General features: G+C 43.0%; 1 protein-coding gene across 1 annotated transcript in view; it reads left to right on the top strand.

Annotated features, from left to right (window-relative positions):
• Positions 1–23,269, top strand: part of METTL24 (methyltransferase like 24) — a 79,231-nt gene that overhangs the window by 45,898 nt on the left and 10,064 nt on the right. Inside the window, exon 4 of the mRNA XM_081000394.1 lies at positions 1,110–1,338. Coding sequence (XP_080856520.1) covers positions 1,110–1,338 — 229 coding nt within the window. The remainder of the gene's footprint in view (positions 1–1,109; positions 1,339–23,269) is intronic.

The following is a 23,269-nucleotide window of genomic DNA, read 5'->3' as shown; positions in this document are numbered from 1 at the left end:
CGAACCATAGTCTTTCATACCTTAGTTACATCCGGATTAGAGCATCTGCATGGGAAGGTTGCGTTGAAGAGGTTGGAAGCTCCAGCTGCTCCAGAATGCATCATACAGACTTCTGGGCAGATGTGTTCTGAGCACATCATTCTAGTTTTGTTTCAACTATGCTGTCTGCTAAGTTCCTTATGAGCCCAATTAAATATGCCATATCCATTGGTCATATCCATTAAGGCCCGAAATAATTTGTAACTAGGGTTTCTTAAGGTCCCCAAACTTGCATATGAATTTGCCTAGGTGCTTCAGTCAACTACTGATACCCTGCTGACTGCCCCTTCCCCCCACTGTCTGAAGTGTAACATGCAGGAACGCGACAGGGCCTTTTTGAGTGTAGCACCTAGATTATGGAATGCCCTCTCTAAACAAATCCTTGTATCTTCTACTTCACTGTTGGCTTTTCACTTTTCAGGAAAACTTCTGGGCTGATTAGAATTAGGCTGACAAATCATGCAGTGACTGTTTTTCATTAGTCTTATTATTATTATTATTATTACTGTTTTTATTTACGTATTTTCTGAAAATTGTGGTATTGTAAGCTCTTTCTGACGGGACGCGGGTGGCGCTGTGGGTAAAACCTCAGTGCCTAGGACTTGCCGATCGCATGGTCGGCGGTTCGAATCCCCGCGGCGGGGTGAGCTCCCGTCCTTCGGTCCCAGCTCCTGCCCACCTAGCAGTTCGAAAGCACCCCTAAGTGCAAGTAGATAAATAGGTACCGCTTTCTAGCAGGAAGGTAAATGGCGTTTCCGTGTGCTGCACTGGTGCTGGCTCGCCAGAGCAGCTTCGTCACGCTGGCCACGTGACCCGGAAGTGTCTCCGGACAGCGCTGGCCCCCGGCCTCTTAAGTGAGATGGGCGCACAACCCTAGAGTCGGACACGACTGGCCCGTACGGGCAGGGGTACCTTTAAGCTCTTTCTAGTGCTTCCGCACATCTACCAAGAATTAATGTTTTCTACCTTAAGTCCTTCAGGGGTAGGTGCGCTAAGATGTTAATAGTAGCGATCCTTCAGATTTTGTTTTTATTTGAAGTAACAATACCTCTTCTGTTTGCTTTGGGAAGACTGGGCAGTGACAACAACCAGTTTGAGATCAGCATGGCCAATAGTGGATGTGAGGTGCATCGCTTTGACCCCAGTATCAAACTGGCACATATTCAGAAAGGACAGCGCCTCTGGTACCATCGCCTGTCCATTGACTGGCGGGATCCAAATCCAATGATCGTGGCTCATAAGCTTCATACCAACACCAAGAAGCTTGGCACTGTATTAAATGACTTTGGACACCACAAGGTAAGACTCCACTTACTGTTCATATAGCTTTATGAATTACTGGGGGCCTTCATTTTGTTTATAAGCCATTAGAGCTTAAACTCCATTTATATAAGCAACGCAGAGAATGTCCATAATATTAGGATAGTCAGATGTTTAGATAATTCGGACTGTTTTTCTACATTGACATAGAACTACACTAACGTGTATTTAGGTAGTCATGGTGTGAGTAATCAAGCTTCTACTGTGGATATTTGAGGATGGGAGGGACACAAATGGGGGAAGGAATCGTGATTTAAAATCAATAGTCAAACACCCCCACAATTTTTAAATCACCCTCACTTTCTTAAGATCATATTTTTCTCCCTTTCTGCCCCATCAGTACTGTACTGTATGTCTTACAATATCTGCAACTTTTATTCTTTACTGGCTCTGAAAATGTAGCAATGAGCAGAATTGTACAGTGGTCCTAAGTGCAGAATTTAAAGAGATGGGAAAACATTTCCAGCTATAATTGGAGCAGAAGAGATTATAAAGGGATTGTTGATGTTCATAGGGTCACTATTTTCTCCCTGTTAGTGACACCAGTAGCAAAAACATCCTGGCTTGAAATGGAGTGCAGTTTTTTTTAATGGACTTGCCTGACCTCCTTTTAGGGAACTGTGAATGCAGTAGAAGCTTTCCACTAACTTTTTGCCAATGCATACTTCAAAAAGTTCATGACATTCTCAGCTAGCATACTTTCAAGTTACAGCTGCCCTTGAGAGTGTGCAGGGAATGAATTAGATTGCTAATATATCTTGATGCCTGCAGGTAGTGCTGTATGCTTTTTGGTTCCTTTTTAAGACATGGGCAGACCTGGCTGAGGACACCACCTCCAGGGCTTGCAGAGCAAGGCTGTGAAACATAAAGCATCATTGCAAAGTGCAACGTGCTATTTTCTGGGGAATTAACACTTCTGAAATAGCTAAAAATCGAAAATGAACCCTTTTTTTTTTTTTACCATTGAATCACATTATGAATCTGTCTTGGGACCAGATAATACTTAACCACAGAGAGAAATGGTATCTTTTGGTAACACTTACATTTGGTGGGTGGGTGTACTTCAGGTGGCTGCTGTTCGCTGATTTTTGAACTTTGGATTCTTACTTTTTATTGTTATCATTTGTCATTGATACATTATTATGTTGTGTGTATTCTTGAGCTCTTTCAAAAAGGTAGGGTATAATTTATTTTTAAGAGATGTATTAAAAAGGTCATTCTGATTATTAGTATTAGTATTTTATTTTAATCCCACACATCTGACTGGGTTGCCCCAGCCACTCTGGGCAGCATTTCTGAATGCTCCTTTGTTTCTAAGGGAATTTCTCAACACACCAAATTGTATCCATCTAAGTCATACTCTGAGTAGACCCACTGAAATCAATGGACTTAAGTGAGTTGTGTCCATTGAGTCTGTTACTGCGTTGGAGTCATCCCATTTTGTTTGGTTGTGCTCTCTAATGCTGCATCTCATATCTGCTGCGATTCTAGCCATTCTCTTTGAAAATATACCTCTTTTGCAGGTATATTTAATTCTCCGTTTGGACTGTAATATTTTGTTGCTATGAAATAATGCCCCTTGTCAACAATGCCAATGTCTGTCTCTCTTTTCAAACTAGAATGACTGGAGTTTGTAAAGACTGGGAAAGCCTCTAAAAAGAGCCATACCTTTCAGTGGTGTCCAAACTTTTTTCAAAGAGGGCCAGATTTAAAGGGCCGTGAGAGCCGACCAAGGGGCCGACCAAAGTTGCTGACTTTTTTTTTTTAGGATTGAAGTTGTTCAGGTTGAAGTTAACTGCCACAGGGGCCGGATTAAACTGACCGGCGGGCCGGATTAGGCCCCCGAAATGGACTTTGGACATGCCTGCTTATGTGGAACTTTAGAGGTCTCTATACTGGAACATAGGGATAAACAATAGTAATAATAATAATAATAATAATAATAATAATAATAAATTTTATTTATATCCCGCCCTCCCCAGCCGAAGCTGGGCTCAGGCGGCTAACAACAATCAAAATAATCCAACATTCTAAAAACATTCATTATAAAATTAATTAAAATCAAATTGATGGCAACCATTAAGCAAAATTCTGTGCAGATTGCCAGAGGAGGGGGTCAGGCTGCGCCCTGACCAAAGGCCTGGTGGAACAGCTCTGTCTTGCAGGCCCTGCGGAAAGATGTCAGGTCCCGCAGGGCCCTAGTCTCTTGTGACAGAGCGTTCCACCAGATTGGAGCCGCAGCCGAGAAGGCCCTGGCTCTAGTTGAGGCCAGCCTAACCTCTCTGTGGCCTGGGATCTTCAGGATGTTTTTATTTCTCTGTGGGACATACCAGGATAGGAGAAGACTATCTACTTAAAACCCTAGTTTTGAGCAGCCAGAACTAGACAAGGCAGCAGGGCCATCTTAAGACATTTTGCTGCCTGAGGCAGACAAGATTACGCCTCCCCTCATTCCTTGCACAGAAGCCAGCGAGACTGGGAGTTTCATCTTACTTTGACACGGGCAGTGGGACAGCATCCTCCACTACATCTGTTTTTTTTTTTTTTTTTAAGATATTTATTGAGAATTTTAAAATTACAAAAAAAAAACAAAGAGAAAAAGAAGGAAAAAACAAGGAAAGAACAAATAGCAATTAAACAATACAAATCGATAAAAATCAAAGTCAAAAAACAAAAACAAAACACATAACACATCAAAGTCAAAAAGCAAAAATAAGCCAAAAAAATTTAAAAACAGATCCAGTATTCCCAAATCCTTAACTGTCATTACCTTATTTCATCGACCTCCTCACACCTCCCTTTTTTGTATTCTAGTTGTTGATTATCACAGCAAATCCTTTCCATTTTTCATAATAATCTGTCATTAAATTACCTTAATCTATTTTAACCTTATCTTACCATAAAAAACCCTAAAACTTAAAACTTAAATCTTATTTATACCAATTTCTCATAACCCTAGCATATTCTTACATAATTCTTTTTAACATTTCTGCTAAAGCCAAATAATTTCATTCCAACATTTTTCTAATACTCATTAATTTTACAAAACATTCCTAAGTAAAATTTTTAAAACTTTCTTCCAATCTTCATCCAACGTCTCTTCCTCCTGGTCTCGGGTTTTGTCAGTCCTTTCTATCCCATCCATCTAGTTCATTAACCTGGTAACCTTATGTCCGAGGCCCTTAAGTCTCTTCCATGTCCCTTCCGCAGATCTTCTTCATATTTATACCTGTACTTTACTTTGTCTTCTGCTCCTTTCACTCATGGAGACTCCAGCTTGACAATATTTTTGTCCCTTCTCGACAGATCAGCCCCTTTTCCATAGTCAACACTGAACTCCATGTGGTATTTAAAAGCATGTTTCAGAATCCCTCCAAAGTTGAGGACCCCCACAACTCCAAACTCCTCCCGGCCCAAAGCCAGACTTGAAAAGTCAAAACATAGGGGGGTCTATCCAGCCCCCCATCTCCAAGCCAAGCAAAACTCTATCTCTCCAAATCTGGCTTTTTCCAGGTTCATTCGTCAGATCCAACAACTCATGTTCCTGCTGGGCCACAGTTTCCTCCATCTCTGCCTCCCGAGGTCCAGCCACAACCTCCTCCCTCATCTGATCTGTCAGAGCACACTCCTGGATTAATTCCTGAGTGGGTTCTATATAGATACCCACTACCTGTCCAAAATTTCCGATCGCAACAGTCATCAAATCCGTCTTCTCATGTAACTGTTCCAATAAAGCACTTGTCTTGCAGAAAGCACGCACCAGAGCCTCCGAGTACATTCTTGTGCAAGGTCAAAGTCTGATCCCACGATCTTAATCTATTGCAGCTGCAAAGCTCCCCAGTTCAGATTTAATAACAGTTTCACAAGCTCCCCCTAGGGGAAAAGCTTCTATTTGTATCCATCTCTCTCTCTCTTTTTTTTTTTTATAGCAGATCTAACAGCAAAGTTTCCTTTTTCAGATATTTTGTCAATATTTTGTTCCTTTTAGATGCGAAGGGGAACAATGGAGTCACTATGTTTCTCTTCTTTTAACTGTCTGTCAAAAACGTTTGTCTATAGTCAATGAACTTCCCGAGGACGTCTGTCCTGACACCCCGCTCCCAGGTTCAAGACGGTGGAAAATTACTTTTCTTTACACTCTCTTCTGCAGGTTTAAACAGTCCAGAAAACCCCACCCCTCTTCTCCTGCTTCCAAGGGGGGTTCAGTAATTTTAGATGATGAAAATTGATCCTTTACAGGTGATTTTCTTAACTCTAGCTTGCCGTGTCTTTGCTTTAATCTATCTACAAAAAGCGGAAGGCTGACTTCCTGTTTAGACCTTCCCGCTTCAGTGCCAAATTAGAAGAAATTTCTTAATCCAATTTTCCATTCTACTCACGGGTCGTTGTTTAGAGTCCAATTGTCCACAGGAAAAAGTCAGCGCTCTCCGGCAACAGCCATGTGGCTTCACTCCGTGAAAGAAGCAGTCGATTCAAGGCACCGCGCCGCTCACCCCACGTCGCTCCGGATCCCCGAAACCGGGTCTCCCCGCGAGTAGGGGGCGCGCAAAAGGTGCCAGCCGAATCCCACGTCCACAGGCTTCTCCCGCCTGTGGTTTTTAATGGGTCTCCGCCTCGCCGTGGCGGTTCAGACCCTTTTTTCCACGAAGCGGATTCCTTCCGATCGGAGGAAATCCGCCATTGCCAGAGGCGCCAACCCGGAAGTCCCATCCTCCACTACATTTGAAGGCTATCTTAGGGAGTGCAGAGCACACACAGCTCCATCCTGTCTCTGCCCCCTAGCATTTGCTGCTTGAGGTGACTGTCTCAATATGTCTCATGATGGGGCCACCCCTGCAGGATGACAGAACAAAGGAGATGGAAGCCAGCCAAGTGAACACTGCATCTTGTCCTGTAGAAGGCTTATATTCACAGCGTGTTTTGTTGTTTTTTTTGTCTGGGGTGGTTACTTAGGGAGAATTAGAACTGTGTTGCTTCCAATTAATGAGAATTTCTTGTTTACAGAATGAAACACACAGTTTGTTTACACTGCTTTCTCTGTTCTTGAGAAAAGGCTGGGGGAATTAAGGTTGCGTTGGGTATTGCAGAGAGGCTCCCCAAAGCTCCTTATCAATTAAAGAGTGCATCAGAGTAAATACTGACAGTACAATCCCAGACATGTCTACTAAGAAGTAAGTCCCACTGAGTTCAATAGGATTTACTTCTTTGTAAGTGTTTATATAATTGCCGCCTGGGCTTTTCATCTGCCTATATGTCTATCATGTTCTGCCTGAGAACAAATTGATGCCAGAACTTTCCAGCACATATTAATTAGAGGTCTCTTCTTCCCTGTATTCTTCATTCACTTTGTTCATTCACTTTCTTAGGGTAATTCTAGAAGGACCTTTCATTGCCCTTTCCGCAGCTCTTGTTTTGGGAGGGGGGAGGGAATCAGGCATGGCACCAGCATCTTTTTGAAAATTACTCCTTGCCTTTTCCTCCTTCCATTTTTCCACTAATGTGAAAACATGGAGTTTTTGGGAAGATCCAATCCCAGGGCACAATCCAAACATGTGGATGTTCTTTGGGCTTCTTTGCATATTTACCATAGCAGTGTTGGTGGGTATGCTTGACATAGTAACATTCCTGGTGACTGTTCTATTATCTAATACCACATCTCCTTTTTCCAGTTGCTACAATCCAAGCCATTCCCATTGAAATTAAAAATCAGATTTGGTTCTTGCATTAAAAAGAACATGTCCCATAAAACTGCCTGCATTATCCCTTAGTAGCTCCTGCTTAATTTTTCCACATCTGACCTCCACAACAGATCATGGGGAGCCATTCATGCAGCTCTTTCTACTAATTTCTGATTCTTTCTATAAATTGTATTTTCTCTCAGGTCTGCTTCTAAGGCAGCTCTGTGAGTTTGCAATGGATTGTCTCTTGAGTGTTCTTTTGGAAATATTTGTCTTCATATTCATGTGGCTGACACAAAAAAGAGCACCCCTACTATTTTGGAAGTTAAAGTGTGGCTGTGTTCATACAATCATACACCTGCTTATTAAACTGAAATGTGCATGGATATTTTGCCTCTGCACACAAGCCATTCCCCCATGGAGTTTCTGATTAACCATAGTATTAGTTTCCTATTTTGTCCAAATCAGGAAATTCATGATGTCATCTTTGGAACCAGCGAATATATTAAACCATGGTTTAAAGTGAAGAAAATGATAAACTGTGGTTAATGAGAGACTTCCTTGTTTCATCACGATTTGTGCAGAAGTGAAAAGCAACAGGACTCTCTCTCTCTCTCTCTCTCTCTCTCTCTGTGTGTGTGTGTGTGTGTGTGTAGGGGAGAAAGAGTGTATGCAAAAGGATTATACCTATCTTGGCTTAAACAGAACGATTGCCCAAGGCAGCTTTGTATGTTGGGTGTCCACGTTTCACTTGCACATCAGGCATTTCTTTTTGGCTTTAACTCACTATCTCCCTTCTCCTTCAGCCATGTGCCTGTGACTTGCATTTCTAATGATCCAGCAGAATCTAAACATCGTCAGTCATGGCAGCAATTTGCAACTTTGGAGGATGTTTCATTCTCCATAAATCTGTTTGTGCCCTTGGGCCAAGGCACTGGAGAAATAGCCTGGGATCACAAAATAATGAAGATATATCTATCTGGAACCCCTCAACAATGATTTATTATCCTTTTAGGAAAGCCTCCCCCCATGTAATAATTTGAGGATCCCCCTGGCATTAGCTCTGCCATATGTATACATTGCTGGTGGCAGAACAGTTATTGTTGGGATAGGGCCAAATTATACAATGTGCTGAGTTTTAAATAGAAAACAAAATGCACTCATGGAGGGTGCTACTGAAGCACAAAATGTGCAGCAGAGAGGCTTCTTAACCCTTTCCCTTACTGCAGTGAAACACCCTGAAATATACTCGGAGTCAAGAGTGGATTTCATGCTCGTTATTCAGCTCATAGTGGTGAGGAGGAATGGAAGTTCCCCCAGAATGTCTGCTTTATATACATTATTTACACAGTGGGCCCCACATGATTGGCTAATTCCGGGATTCACCTGTAGGCCAATCAGGTTGCGGATTCACTTCCACCTGGAGCTGGATTGGGTGGCTCCTGTGGACCAATCAGACTGCTGCATTCTGAATCCTATTGTTCTAGGACCAATCAGACTGCTGCCTTTTGGATCCTATTCAACTCAGTACATGACACACCCCAAGCTTCTTTCACTTAGTTGAGGGGTGGGGCTACACCTCTCTTTCCTGCTATGGGTGAAAAACCCAGCTTGGAGGAATTTTAACAGAAAACTGGCAATAGGAATGGGTTAGGACCCTCTTCCTCTGCAGCTCTGAGGCTTCTTTTTCCAAAAAAGAAAAAGAAAAGAAAAAGCCATGGGGGCAGGGCTTTTTTTATGGGAAAAGTGGGACATAGTTCTGTCAAGATTACAAACTCACCTAAACATCCAACGCCATGGTCCAGTCTTTGTACTGTCACTGTATCACAGTGAGGCAATTGCTGTCATTTTATTTTGATGAATGATGTATGCTGTATGCAATCCTCTAAGTTTCATCAAGCTCCTCCCTCATTTGAACAGGTAAACAAGCCACAAAAGTGGCTGACCTAGTAGAAAGGGAGCTGGTGGCACTGTGGTCTAAACCACTGAGCCTCTTGGGCTTGCTGATCAGCGGTTCGAATGTGCTCGGTGGGGTGAGCTCCGGTTGCTTTGTCCCAGCTTTTGCCAACCTAGCAGTTTAAAAGCACACCAGTGCAAGTAGATTAATAGGTACTGCTGCAGCGGAAAGGTAAACCGTGTTTCTGTGCGCTCTGGCTTCTGTCACGCCAAAAATGGTTTAGTCAAGCTGGCCACATGACCCAGAAAGCTGTCTGCAGACAAACACCAGCTCCTTTGGCCTGAAAGCGAGATGAGTGCCACACCCCATAGTTACCTTTGACTGGACTTAACCGTCCAGAGGTCCTTTACCTTCTTTACCATTACAACAGAAAGGGGGGAGCATGGGGACCTAGGTGCCACCCATGTGACCTAAGCACCACCCACATGACCTCCTAGGCACCCCACCAGGTCCTGTTTCCACCAGCCTCCACTGAATGGAGAAGTAGGTTGGGAAAACTACACACAACTCAGTATCACTTGCAATTGGCTCTGAGGCTGTATTCACACTCCTGCTTGCTCCAGTGCACTCCCACTGCTGGTTTCGGTAAACACAATATTACCCACAATCCTGTATCTATCCTGTCCTTTCTTATGAAATGCTGTGTTTTCCTCCAAAACAGCTTTAATTGGAATTGAGGAAAAGAACAGTTTAGCTGGTAATATGTACGCAACCTTGCTCTTGGAGGTCAGGTAGGACTGTGTACTTAGGCAATCCTAAGGGAACATATCATGAAAAGCTGAATTTGCAAAGCAGTAAAAATTATTTTGCCCTGTTTTGTTCTACTTATGCCAAACATGGAGTAGTACACTGAGGACCTGTCCTATAACTGGTAGAAATCTCGTTGCTTTATGCACACCACCCACCTGTTTCTGAGGTTTCATCAGCCTGGCATTGCTCACACTTTCAAGCAGATCTTCTGTGCCTTAAAGACTAGGAATTTGCTAAGGTACTGGAGAGCTTCTTCCAGCCAGCACAGAGAGTATTGGGCTAATGTAAGCTGAGAGCCCATTTTCATGGCTGCTTTGTGGTAGCTGCTATTCTTTCTACAGCAAGTCACTGCTACTGTGAGCACAGATGTAGAAATATTCATTTATGTACAACATTTGTTGCACCAACATTTGTGTACACCCAGATGTCTGTACATTGATCTTCAACAGATCAACGCAAAGTGGCTACTCTTCTAGGAAGGCCATACAGCAGATTGTATGACACTCAGTATGCGGTATTCTGTGCCTAACACAAATTTCAGTGCTTGAAAAATGCATATAGCCCTGAATCAGAGATACAAAATAAAAGCAATTATTATATTTTATGGGGTTGGCTTCTGGAAGTGGAAATTTCTTGAAGCAGAATTTCTTGAGCTTTTTGAGTTCTTGGATAAGGGAAGCAGGGATTATTATGGAGCTTGAGGATAGATGTTAATTCATTTACCATATTTTTCGCTCTATAAGACGCACCAGACCACAAGATGCACCTAGTTTTTGGAGGAGGAAAACAAGAAAAAAAATATTCTGACTCTCAGAAGCCAGAACAGCAAGAGGGATAGCTGCGCAGTGAAAGCAGCAATCCCTCTTGCTGTTCTGGCTTCTGTGATAGCTGCGCAGCCTGCATTCGCTCCATAAGACGCACACACATTTCCCCTTACTTTTTAGGAGGGGAAAAGTGAGTCTTATAGAGCAAAAAATACGGTATATATTTGCTCATATGTCTATTATTTAATGCATTCCTATACCACTGTTCAGGTAAAAATTGAATAGCAGTAAAATCAGCACAACAGAAATGAAATAGATTTGTACTAAAGCCAAACACTTCAAAGTTCCCATTGAAACTTAAACTGTTTTAATTTTAAAAGCCTGGGAGAACAAAAATGTCTTGGACTGGTGCCAAAAATATAGCATAGTAGGTGCCAGGCAAGCCTCTTTGGAGAGGGAATTCTACAAACAGGACACCACCACCAAGAAGGCCCTCCCTCCAGTTTCCAGATGCCATCTAAGTTGATGGGGGACCCTGGAGGGCCTTGGAATAGGAGCAGTTTTATATGGGATTAGGCATTCCTTCTGGTACCTATGAGAGTAGAAGCACCAGGAGATGGAGAAAAATAACCATGACAAAATAAAAGGAATGTTCAGATATGGATCTTCAACTTCTGACAGTCAGAAAACCTGTTCAGCATTGCACTGGGTTTCTAAAATCACCCATATATCTTTAGTTATTTGTTATCTCCATAAAGCCTTTTTTAATATGTTAAATTTTACAAAGTCTTAATATTTAAAACTGGGTTGAAATCAGGTTTGTAGGCAAAGGCATTTCTCATCTCCCACTCTGCAACCTGCACACCCCACCCCCACCCCAAGCAGATTTTTCAGGGCATGTGGGGGCTACAAGGAGAAGAAGAAAGAGAAGCATCACTGTGTGAGAGGATGCCTGCTTGCCTGACATTAGATTTCACCCTTAGGTTCCCAGTTAAAAGAAAGGAAAGCAGTCTTTGAGTCACAGTGGCTATTTTAAGGATAATTGGTGCTGGCTTCTTAAGTAAAGGTGGCTTGTGTGACAAATCTGCTAACAGATGTCAGCTCTGTTTGGAAAAGCATGCCGAGATTTAAGGCTTAGTAAGCAAAAAACTAACTTTTGGTGTATTTTTAAATATCCAACGCCATTGCTGAAGAACTTAACTCTGTGGTAGAATGCATTAACAGCTCAGTGCCTTCCTGGACAAGGAGTTTTTCCTGTCCACTTTTTTATTTCCAGGCAGTTCATGCAAATCTTAAACAGCACAATTCCATACATTTCTACTCAAAAGCAAATCCAGTGGGGCTTACTTCCAGGTGTGTACATATTTGCAACCTAAAGCACATACCCTTTGGTTTGGAGTAGGAACATCATTATTTTTACCTCTTCTTATTTTATTGCATAAATCTAAGGTGACAGCTCAAATATGAATATTCTGTTTTGAAGACGTTTGCACCTCCTTCCTCAAATAGAAATATTTTATCTCTATATTCACCATTATTATGCTTCCCTTCTGTGCTGCCACATCTCCAGAGATTAAACAGCTGCCATTTCTCCTTGCTCTACATTCCAAACTTGAAGAAACGTACTAATGATGCAGAGCCGACCCTGTCATTAGGCAAAGTGGGGCAGCCACCTCAGGCAGTTGGTTTTGAGTGTTACGAAAGTGGAGCAGATTGTTAATTTACTTAATTTTTAGTATATATTTGTTACAGAGCGTGCCGGTCAGTAAATTACACAGTTCAAAGTTGTAGTTAACTCTTTATTAGCGAAAACATGATCTCCACAGACTGGGCTGAGTCTCAGGCTTCATGAGTACAGCAGCTCATTCCCTGTGGGTCTTACCCCATGAAATCAGTTGCCAAGATTAAGGTCCCCGCCTCCCCACTGCGGTCTAAGTCTCCTTCTCTCCAGGGCTTTCCCCAAGCAATCTGAGACTGCGCTTGTGTGCAGCCAGTCTCATCTGCCCTGTTATGTACTGAGTTGAATAGGATCCAAACTGCAGCAGTCTGATTGGTCCTAGAACAATAGGATCCAAAATGCAGCAGTCTGATTGGTCCTAGAACAATAGGATTCAGAATGCAGCAGTCTGATTGGTCCTAGAACAATGCAGCAGTATGATTGGTCGGCAGGAACCACCCAATCATGCTGCAGATAGAAGTGAATCCACAACCTGATTGGCCTACAGGAGAATTCCGGAATTAGCCAATCGTGTGCAGCCCATTGTGTAAATAATGTATATAAGCAGATACCTTGAGGGGACTTTCATTCTTCCTCCTCACCACTATGAGCTGAATAAAGAGCATGAAATCACTTTGTGACTCTGAGTATATTTCATGCCCTTTTCATGCATCTCCTGGTTCTGGGAGATGGGGGAGAGAAGCTTGTCGCAGAGGGTGAGACACCCGTAACTTCACCAGCTTGACTCATCCCTGCCTCTTGACCTCCCTCCTCCCACTTGCTAGCTTCATCTTCTGATTCTGAACTTCTCTGCCACAGACTCTCCCAGCTCATTAAGCCCTGATACCCCTTCAGCTTTCAACACCACCTCTTCCCAGTCTTCTCCCTCTGACCACTCATCGACATCCCACCACCACTCTCTGGGCTCTGAGCCTTCTTCCTTTGGTGGCTCCCCAGCTGGTTCCTCCCACCAGTCCTCTGTGTCTAACCAATCCATGACAATATTTTACTGCCAGGAAAAGAGGAGAGGTGCTTGTGGGATTTTCTGCCTCAGGTCTCCAAATAAACAAATGGCCTTGGTTGGGAGAAAGGTGCTATTTGCTGCTTCACCACAGGCTGCAAAACGTCATGGGCTGGCCCAGGTTATGTCACAGTTCATTGCATTGAATTGGAGACTGGAGTCTGCTGCCTTTGAAAATAGCACTCCAATCATCTGTTTCGGCCCTCGAGAAAAGAACTAGGTCACCCTCTCAATCCCAAAGTATCCTGGCAGTGTCCCTTTTCTCAACTCACGGGAGACCTTATGGCTGGACCATAATAGCAATAAATTAGAACTGAGCAACAGCTGGCCAAGTACAAACCACATAGCAGCAGAGATATAAACAAGTGGTAAACTGTCTGTGTCATGAAATTTTTCTGCCATTTCTGGTGGAAGCTATGCAAACTATTGAAATAATTGTGCAGATGAAAAAAAAATTGTGCATGTTAGTTACTTCTAGCATTTAGACCAGGCTTGGAGAGCTTTTTCAAGCTAGGGGCAACATTTCCTCTAGGCAGCCTTGTGGGGCTTCCTCATGCCAGTGGTGAACAGGGCCAGAGGCAAAAGGGGGCCAAGCAACAGATGTGTGACAGTAGTTCTTACCTCTGTACGGTAGACTAAATTCCAGCCATGCAAAGGTCAGAGGTTTCTAAACACACACACACTTCTCTCCATCTTAGGCAAGGTGAACACAGCAGGGCTGGTGGGAGATGTAGCCTGGGTACATTCTCTCTGGCCAGAAAGAGAGAGCAGTGGCTATATTCAGCCCTTGATCCTGAGGGGTTTTTTGGTTTTTTTGCCCCTGATTTAGACAGTATAGAACATGTGCCTGAAGAAAAGCTATTCTTAATTTTCAAAGCAGTGAACTAAGAGAACTTCTTTCTATTTATGGTTCTGCAGCATTGCCCAATAAGTAAAACGGTGAGAAATAATGAGGAGTTTTTGCTTCCAGCTTTATCAGAAGGCATATTGTAGTTTTGGGGAAGCAATATCACTCTTTTCTTACTTTGCACATGAATAGAAATTGAAGATCCCAGCCTTTAGTGCTTCTTCCCTACTTTTTTCTTCATCCTCGAAGGGATTCATGTAAAAAAAATGCTCTACCGGGTGGCAAAGTCTGTGTGGATTGTGAATTCAAATGTCACATTTTTTTCTTTCTTTCTTTTTGGCATTCCTGTGTGGTGGAAAATCATAATGTTGGCACTGGCTCTGTCTGCTGTGCCGCCTAACAATGGAATGAAGAAAGCCCCCAGGATCAAAAGTCAGGCTAATGGCAGGGAGGCTCAAAGACATGGCTGCCCATAGTGACAAAAAAAGCAAAACTCACTCCTCCTTGATCTCTCAAAATTTTCCAGGCCTTCTAACAAAGGACAATAAGCTCATTTTTATATGCTGACATAGTAAGAGCAAGAAATAAAAACACACAAGCAGTTGTTTTTTAGGGCTGTGGAATTTGCAACATATACCACATATACCTTTCGTAACCTATCTATAATGGGTCCTCCACCGGTTTCATGCAGGAATCTGATATGCCAGCACAAATAAATTACGTATTTTTCGCTCTATAACACGCACCAGACCATAACACGCACGTAGTTTTTAGAGGAGGAAAAGAAGAAAAAAAATACTCTAAACGAAATAGTGGATATATGATTTTTGTGGTTCATGCTGTGGCCACAGACATGTGATCTGATAGTGAGTTTGGAGTAGCCCAATGCAAAAATCCTGAGGATCCATGTGGATCCATGCTTTGTAACCACGGAGGAGGGAAGGAAGGGGAACCATGGATCCTCTGCTCACGACTGCAGCAGATCCCCCCCGCCACCTGCGTGCATTCGCTCCATAACACGCACAGACATTTCCCCTTACTTTCTAGGAGGAAAAAAGTGAGTGTTATGGTGCAAAAAATACGGTAAGTTGTGATTGAAATGAATGGGAAGCATGAAAGAGATCCAAGTGTGCAATTGTAGGTCTTTGGATTAGAGTATCTGTTAGTGATGCAGTGGGAACTTCCTTGTTTATGTGTACTAAATAAAAACCTCAATTTTCTTATAACTGGTTAAAACACTTGGAGCTTATCCACACTTATTTTGCCCCACTGCTTCCCGTACAGGTTTAAAGCTCCGTGTTTGAGTGCTCCCCTTTTTTTGCTCCAGAGCTTTCCCCGCGAACACGTGCTCTTTAAAGTTGAATCAGAACAAATGGCTATTTGGGTTTTTTTGTGGACTGTGCCTGGAAAGCGCAGAGGAAAGGTAGGTGTGGAATAAGCCCTTAGCTAGGAATCCTAGGGCTCCTTCAGATTGGCTTATACCTGGTCTTTATAGAGCATTGGTTCTGATTTGTTTGTGAGGACTTTTTAGGACAATGAGCGTTCATTCCGATTTGTTTTTGCTGTGCTTACATTTATTTGATTATTCTACACTTCTCAATGCATTATCCCATCACTTTCCTAACCACAAAAACCCCTCTTTCTGTGGATTTGTTGCACTGGGGTAAAGCACCCACTTTAATTGTGAAAACTTAAATTTTTTGTTATGCACTTGAATCCTTCCCACAAAATTTGAACAGTCTGAAGGTGCCCCTACCCTGATAGGTAAATCCAATGAGGGGCCTCAAGAAGGGGCATAAAGGCTGCTTTGCCAGCAGAGGCAGAGGTACATCAGCAGGATGAAATCAAACGCTAAAGAATGTTAGATCTGGAGCAGATTTTGTGCTTTCTAATAGAAAAGCACCGTAACGTGTTATCTCCAGGTTGACTTTGAAATCTTTCTATTTTATGAAAGCACAGTACAGTAGAATATGAAGGTCAGACTTTCTTACTGCTGTACCAAAACGTTTCTTTAAAAAAAAGGGGGGGGGGGAATTGGCAACAAGTTGGATTGCTGTAGCCAGCAGGTGTACTTACTGAAAAGTTTGACAAGTGGAAAAATGCCTATGATGTCTGAACAGAAATGGAAGATGGGAAACGGCAGGAACAGAAAGGGGAAAGGGCTTGTTAATGTACGGCCTTCCTTTTAAAATCATGGGGAAATAGCTAGTGATAAAATCGAAAGCTCTTTTAAAAACCATCATGTTAAGGTGATAAATCCGAAACTATTAGAGCATGTGATTCAACAAGAAACATCTGTCTTCAGTTCTATAATTGAATTATGGGCTCATGCAAGATTGATGGTGCATGATACAAATTAAGTTCCACCAGGATCATGCTTACACAATCAGGACCGAGTTGAACCTTGGTGGAAGCCCAGGAATGCCATTATGATTACTACAACTTAATTTTGTGCATTAACCATTACCACGTGTGAGCCTTCTTTCCAATGATATGTCAACACACAAGCGAATGCTGTTTCTATGGCAAACTGTTATTGGTAGCCAAGTAGCAGGTGTTTCCATTTAATATTTTAGAACTAAGCTCATTTGTGGCATCTTGACCTTCACCGGTTAAACCTGCATCATTGAGGTGTGGGAAGTCATTGCTTTTAGAATAAGATAAATTCAGTGGACATCAAATGGTCCTTTAAAAAAATGGAATGTCACTGTTGTGTTGAAAACTGTCAGGTTTGTTTCCCATTCATAAATGTGTTTTAATGATATTGTAACAATAATTCTGAAGCTAAGGTCTACATTTCCCAACAGCCTCATTGACTGTGACCTAGAAAAAGTAGCTATCCTTCCTCTGGGAGATGAAGGAAGGAGTCAGGCTAGAAAAAGAGCAGTTTTGGTGGTGGAACACAGGAAGATAACTACTGTCTGGGAGCATTCTGCAAGTGCTGGTGAAGCATTAGTCCTATATTAAGATGTTTGAAATCTGCATATTTTCCAGGGATGGGTGGGTCAGGCAATTTCGGTCCATGTCAATTTCACAAGTGACAATTCCCAAGTCTGTTCAGTCATCACCTTGTGAATTTTTTTAAACCTGCAAGGAAATTTGTTCTTAATTGCACTACTAAGTATATACAGTGGTACCTCGGGTTAAGTACTTAATTCGTTCTGGAGGTCCGTTCTTAACCTGAAACTGTTCTTAACCTGAGGTACCACTGTAGCTAATGGGGCCTCCCGCTGCTGCCGCGCAGTTTCTGTTCTCATCCTGAAGCAAAGTTCTTAACCCGAGGTACTATTTCTGGGTTAGCGGAGTCTGTAACCTGAAGCGTATGTAACCCGAGGTACCGCTGTATATACTTAAATATTTTATCTCAACATACACATTTCTTGGCCTCTTTTTAATCTTAAAATACATTTTGGTACTTTTTTATAGCCAAGAACGGTATCACAAAATTCAGAGAAGTGCAAAATCAGTGCAATGATTTTAGAGCACTATGGGCAGAACCTAGAAGCTAGAGGAGGCCAGTAGAGAAGTCAGGGGAGAGAAGGCTGAGGTGATGGGCAGAAGCTGCAAGTTTCAGGAGCTTGGAGGCTAAGAGTAAAATGGAACCAGGCAGATGTTGAAGAGAAGGACGTGGCAAGGATGACTGAATGGGGAGATTGGTGGTATATTGGAGTGTGGTAGGGGAGCAGCCTGAAAATAATTATGTGGTGGTAAGGAGTAGTGACAGACTTCGGTCTTTGAAATTTCAGCAGTGCCCTGTGCAAAGCCAGAATTTGTGTCCCCCTGCCTCTCAACCTTCTGTTCTACTTAATTCACTAGGTCACAGTTGCAACGCCCTGCAGTGCCCCGAGGCTCAGTGCCCAGTTTGGAGGATCTGGTCACACTGTCCTAAATCTGCCTCTGAGAGGAAGGATAATGGTAGGGAAGTTGTCAAGCAGGAAGGGATAGAATCAGGAAGGCTAGTGCAGGGGTCAGCAACCTTCTTCAGCCATGAGCCGGTCCACCGTCCCTCAGTCCATGTGGTGGGCTGGACTATATTTTGAAAAAAATAAAAAACGAACAAATGCCCCACAAATAACCCAAAGATGCATTTTAAATAAAAGCACACATTCTACTCATGTAAAAACACACTGATTCCCGGACTGTCCACAGGCCGGATTGAGAAGGCGATTGGGCCGTATCCATCCCCCGGGCCTTAGGTTGCCTACCCCTGGGCTAGTGAGAACAGCAAGGCAGTTAACTTGTCAAATCAGGCAGAAGGAAACAGGAAAATTGCAGAAGGGCTTGGGAAGAGAAAGAGTTCAGAACAAATAGTTTCCATTTAACATTTTGCTCCTCCTTTAGCGTTAAAACGGAAGCTATCTAAAAATAGCAGCATATTTTAATTATCATGCATGACTATTATTTTACAGTTCAACCCAGACCCCTTGGGTGTTCTCACAAGCGATGCTGAAAATGCCGCGGTCTGGGATGTGTTGTTTGTACATGTTGCTAATGTGAGAAAGGAAAATGGCTGTTTTAAGATCTAGTGAACAGTCTAATGGATGTCTCTTTTTCTTTCTTCATTCCATTTGCAGAGCTGGAAAAGTGGGAGCACTTAGGTATGCCTCACTTGTGAAAACAGCTTTCGAATTCAAATCTGGATTATTTTTTTAGGAGCTTGCTTTTATCTGTGATTATCTTCTGAATAATGGTGAAGGCTGGCAGAAAGTTAGAGGCTATGAATCTCCAGAGAGCCTAGGCATGAATTTCAGCGGAGAGGTGTTAATTTAAATGAAGAGGTTAAACTGAGTGGAAGGGAGATGCTGGGAAGTAGTAACTGAATCGGGTATCTGTTACTCCCCTGTAACATGTCCTAGCAATGAAGGCTTTTGGTGTGATGTTCCTGTGGTACTGTTGTGATTCTTCCTTGTGTTCTTTCTTCTGCATCTGGCTCAAGTCTTTGATAGGTTACAGCAGGCAGTCCTTAGGTTGTTCTTTTTGCAAAGGCACCATGGGATGTAAGATACTTCCCCGTCATAGGAAAATAAGCATTTTGTAAGCAACCAAAGCAATTCATGTGTGTTTTGCAAGAGGCATCATAACCTGGTTTGAGGTGGGACCTCCTGGATAGGGGCATAAAGTATCTGCCTGGGGATGATAAATCCTGAGCTCTAGGAGTAAACTATTTCTGGAAAATGAGCAGTGGTGGTGAGGTTGCCCCCCCCCCCAAATGAGGAAATGGTGTGAGTGGTAGCTAGATGAAGAATCTGATCCCTTCCTGCTCACCTCCTGCCATGGATCATTAACCAGGATGACCAAGGCCCTTTCAGTGCCAAAAAATCATGGTAAAAAAGCAGATTGAAGCAGATATTGATCATCAGTATCATCCAGAAATACCTGGAGTGGCTCGGCAGCAGTGGACATATTAACTTGCCTAAGGCTTCTTAAAGGCTTTGTGGTTTGAGCAGAGATTTGAATTGGTTACTTTGTGGCTCATGCTCTTAACTACCATGGGACTCCAGATGTTGTATCCAGCTAGGGCTGCTCTTTCTGCAGGTCATTAGGAAGCTGGGATTTGTCTGTAAAAAAAAATGGGCAAGAAGAAGTGAAAGAAGCTGCTTGGTGTTGACTGACTCAGTAGGCTTTTTGAAAGATGGCAGCTTTAGGGCACGGCTCAATACTGCCGTGTTACTAGTATTCTCTGCCTGTGCATTCTTGCTTCTGTCCAATTCCTGCTGTATTCTGTTCAGCTGTAAATAAATAAAGAGACTATATCAATTTTCTAGCACCCTCTCCTCCCAAAGATGATAATCCTGGTAACAGCTGCCATGAACTTCTCTTTGCGTGCTAAAGGGAGTATGGGGAAAGAATTAAATACAGTAGTTATAGTTATAATGCTGAACAATCAAACACAATTATTGCACATATTTGAATTGCTGTTGTGAATTGGTGGGAGGATGGTTAGCCTCAATGATGCCTGAGTACCATCCCTGGTATAACAAAAGAAGTTGCTCTCTGCCAGAGGGCAAATGGATGGGCCCCCTCCCTCACCTGGCCGGTATTTGGAAAACAAGGGCAGAGTGAGCTGAGTGGAGAGCTGCAAGTGGGCAGAAGCTGGGAGAGAGGCATGACTGGTCTATGCTAGAATCCAAGGCTGTGACTATGGGGGAAGCAAGACCTTTGGGGGTGTTAACGCTGTGAGCTCCTGCAACTTAGGCTCAGGTTGTATGTATTTGTGAATAAACCATATATCGTAAAGGCACCACAGTCTCTGCTGTCTCACATTCTGTGGAAGTGCCTGGAGCCCCTGGAATCTTGCACCACGCGGAGGTTGGGGTGATGTGTGACATACTGTAATGTTTCTGCTTGTTTAAATATTTGCTTTGTGTTAGAAATACATAAAACTTCTCTTTCTAATCAGCTGCAGGTATAATTTCAAATGCATTGTAACGTGCTTTTACATTCAGAGAGAGGCTGCTGATTGAGATTGGTTACGTATTGCAAACTTGCCGCATAGCTTAAAACCAGAACAGTGTAAACAAGCTGCAAATATTTGTTCTTCTGTCAAAAAGGAGCAACAGGGGCTCACTGTTGTAAATAATGAATTCTTTTATGTAAACATCCGGTATGCTAGGGAATCCAGCTGTGTCTGGGCCTGTGGCACTTCATATCAAAACTGCAGATAAGATGGGATTTTTCTTTTGCACTACAGATGATTCCAAGTAAACATGCATAAGATTCCACTCTGAGTCCTACTAACCTCAGTGAGAGAATTAAACATAACCTCAACTTTTGATGCCTACCTTTGGGACTCGATTGTGCCCATTGTTAGCAGAATCTTTTCCTCCAGTCCACGAGTTCATCTTTAGCAGATCCGCACCGTATGTTTGAAGCACATCCAGTGTTCATTTAAAGCACATCACTTCCCCTAAGGAATCCTGGGTACTGTTGTTTGAGAAGGGTCCTGGGAATTGCAACGTTGTGAAGGGAAACTATGGTCCTCAGGATTGTTTGGGAGAAGTCCAGTGCTTTAAATGTGCATTGGGCATGCTTTAAATGTATTGTGGGGATGGGGGGAGAGAGCAACTCATTTTATTGATGGTTGATGGCAGAAGAGATTAAGTTAAGGTGCTTTTTTAAAAAGAAGAAGAAGAAGAAGAGGAAGAAAGCCAGCACTTTAAGGCTTTTACAGTGTGTGAGTTTTAGTTTGTGCAGCAGAGTATGAATTGCCTGCCTTTAGTGCAATATTTTTCATAGAAAGATAGAAATGTAAATAAGACAACCTCAGTCATTTCTACAAAAGTTTGTCTAGTCCACGGGGATTCTATATTCTATTCTATAGTAACTGCTGCATTTTACTACCATAGGAAAGCCTCTGAAATGTGAAGTTAAGAACAGGGGAAGTTTTCAAGGGGTCAGGTTACCAACTTAGAAGACTTCCAAAGGAGATTAGACAAATTCATGGTGGATAAGGCTATTGGTGGCTACTCACCCAATGGCTCTGTTCTACCTTCACTGTTGGAGGCAATATAGAGTTGCTAGAAACCAAAGATGGGGACAGTGTTGTTGCACTCAGGTCCTGCTTGTGGGCTTCCCATTGGCTTCTGGGTGGCCACTGTGAGAAGAGGATGCTGGACAAGATGCAATACCGGCCTCGGGGACCTGACCCAGCAGGCTGTTCTTATTCTTAGGTAGAGTCTGAGGACTAAATACATGAAGGAAAAACCTGTCAATGGCTGTTAACTATTTGAGCTAATTAGAATGCCCAGAGTCAAAGATGCTGCACCTTTACTTACACAATGCTGGGGAGAAAAAATAGCAAGGGCTGCGGCCTCACGCTCTGCTTGTAGGTTTCCCAGAGGCATCTGTCTGGTCACTCTTGAAAACAATACTAGACTACTGGCAGACGAAGGTGGGGGTGACATCGCGGCCCATCCTGGGGGGGTGACATCGCAGCCACCCCCACCCCCCAGGGCACTTGGCGCGCACCCTCGAGATGCTTGCTACTCACCGCACACGTCCTGAGACAACACTGCTTGCTGCGCACCCCTCCGACGTGTACCATGCCCCTGCCAGTGGCACGCCACACCCCCTGGGATGCATGCCAGCCACGCCCCCGGATATACACTACTCCCAGTGCCAGAGCAGGTTGCTCCGCCACTGTACTAGACTAGGGATGACCCCCTTTGGATGATCTAACAGGGCTCTTTTTATGTTCTTTTTTTATTCAGGTTTTATTGGCAAGAAACCTTCTCCCAGATCAGTCCAGGGAAATCCACAATTCAGGATAGTACAGAAAGGATGTCTCAGGCTTTAAAGCCATTCTTCTTAATAGCTTTTATGGGTGTGTCAGCAGGCCCTAAACATCCTAATAGTAGAAGTTATGGAATGATAATAGACCCTTGCTTCCAGGGTTAAGCTCTGGGTAGCCTTGGACTGTGTTTTACTCTTGAGTGTGTGTGTGTGTGTGCGCGCGCGCGCTTGTGTATTGAAAGGCAGGAGAAGTCCTTATATATTGGCATGAGGTCAGACCCTTGGATAGGTTTTCCATCCTGCCGTTATATGAAGGAGGCTTGTGGTGCTCTGTGTTTGTTGTGCTGCTCATCCAGTCCTTGTGTGTATCTCTTGATTGAGGTACTAATATCCCAGGAACAGAATCCTAAACAAATCCTACAAGAGCAAAACACCAAATGCTCCCTATGCCAAGAATAGGTCATGGTGATGGAACAGCTGTTAGGGTGAACTCTTCCTGAATAGCCCAAATAAGAAGGGAAATCGTTACAATCCACTCCTTTATTTGCATATGGCTTAAACATGTAAATATACAATGTGGTAGATTTGTCATCCATGCAAAGTATAGGAACTAGGGAAATTATTTTCTCCCTTCTTTCCCAACCAGAAAAGATTACAGTGCTTAACTTTGACACTATGGCTATGTAACCTAAATCTCTTTGGACCCAAGCACTGCAGATATGATCTCTTGTTATGTGCAGAGATGCAGGAAACCTGATGTGTGGTAAATTGGGATATCTTGCTTTCTCTAGTGGCTTTTATCACATGCTGTGATAACGCTGGCAAATAGCTTCTCTCAGGTACTTACTCTCAACTGATTGTTCTCTGTAGGGAACTTTAAATGGCACTCAGGTCAATGCCAGATATATCAGAAATCCCATTAACCTTGTTGTTGCAGATATTAA

Source organism: Podarcis pityusensis (genome assembly GCF_964106645.2).
Source record: "Podarcis pityusensis genome assembly, chromosome: 3".
Classification (NCBI taxonomy): Eukaryota; Metazoa; Chordata; class Lepidosauria; order Squamata; family Lacertidae; genus Podarcis; species Podarcis pityusensis.
Note: the sequence above shows the minus strand (reverse complement) of the source record. Positions and strands in the feature narration are given on the sequence as shown.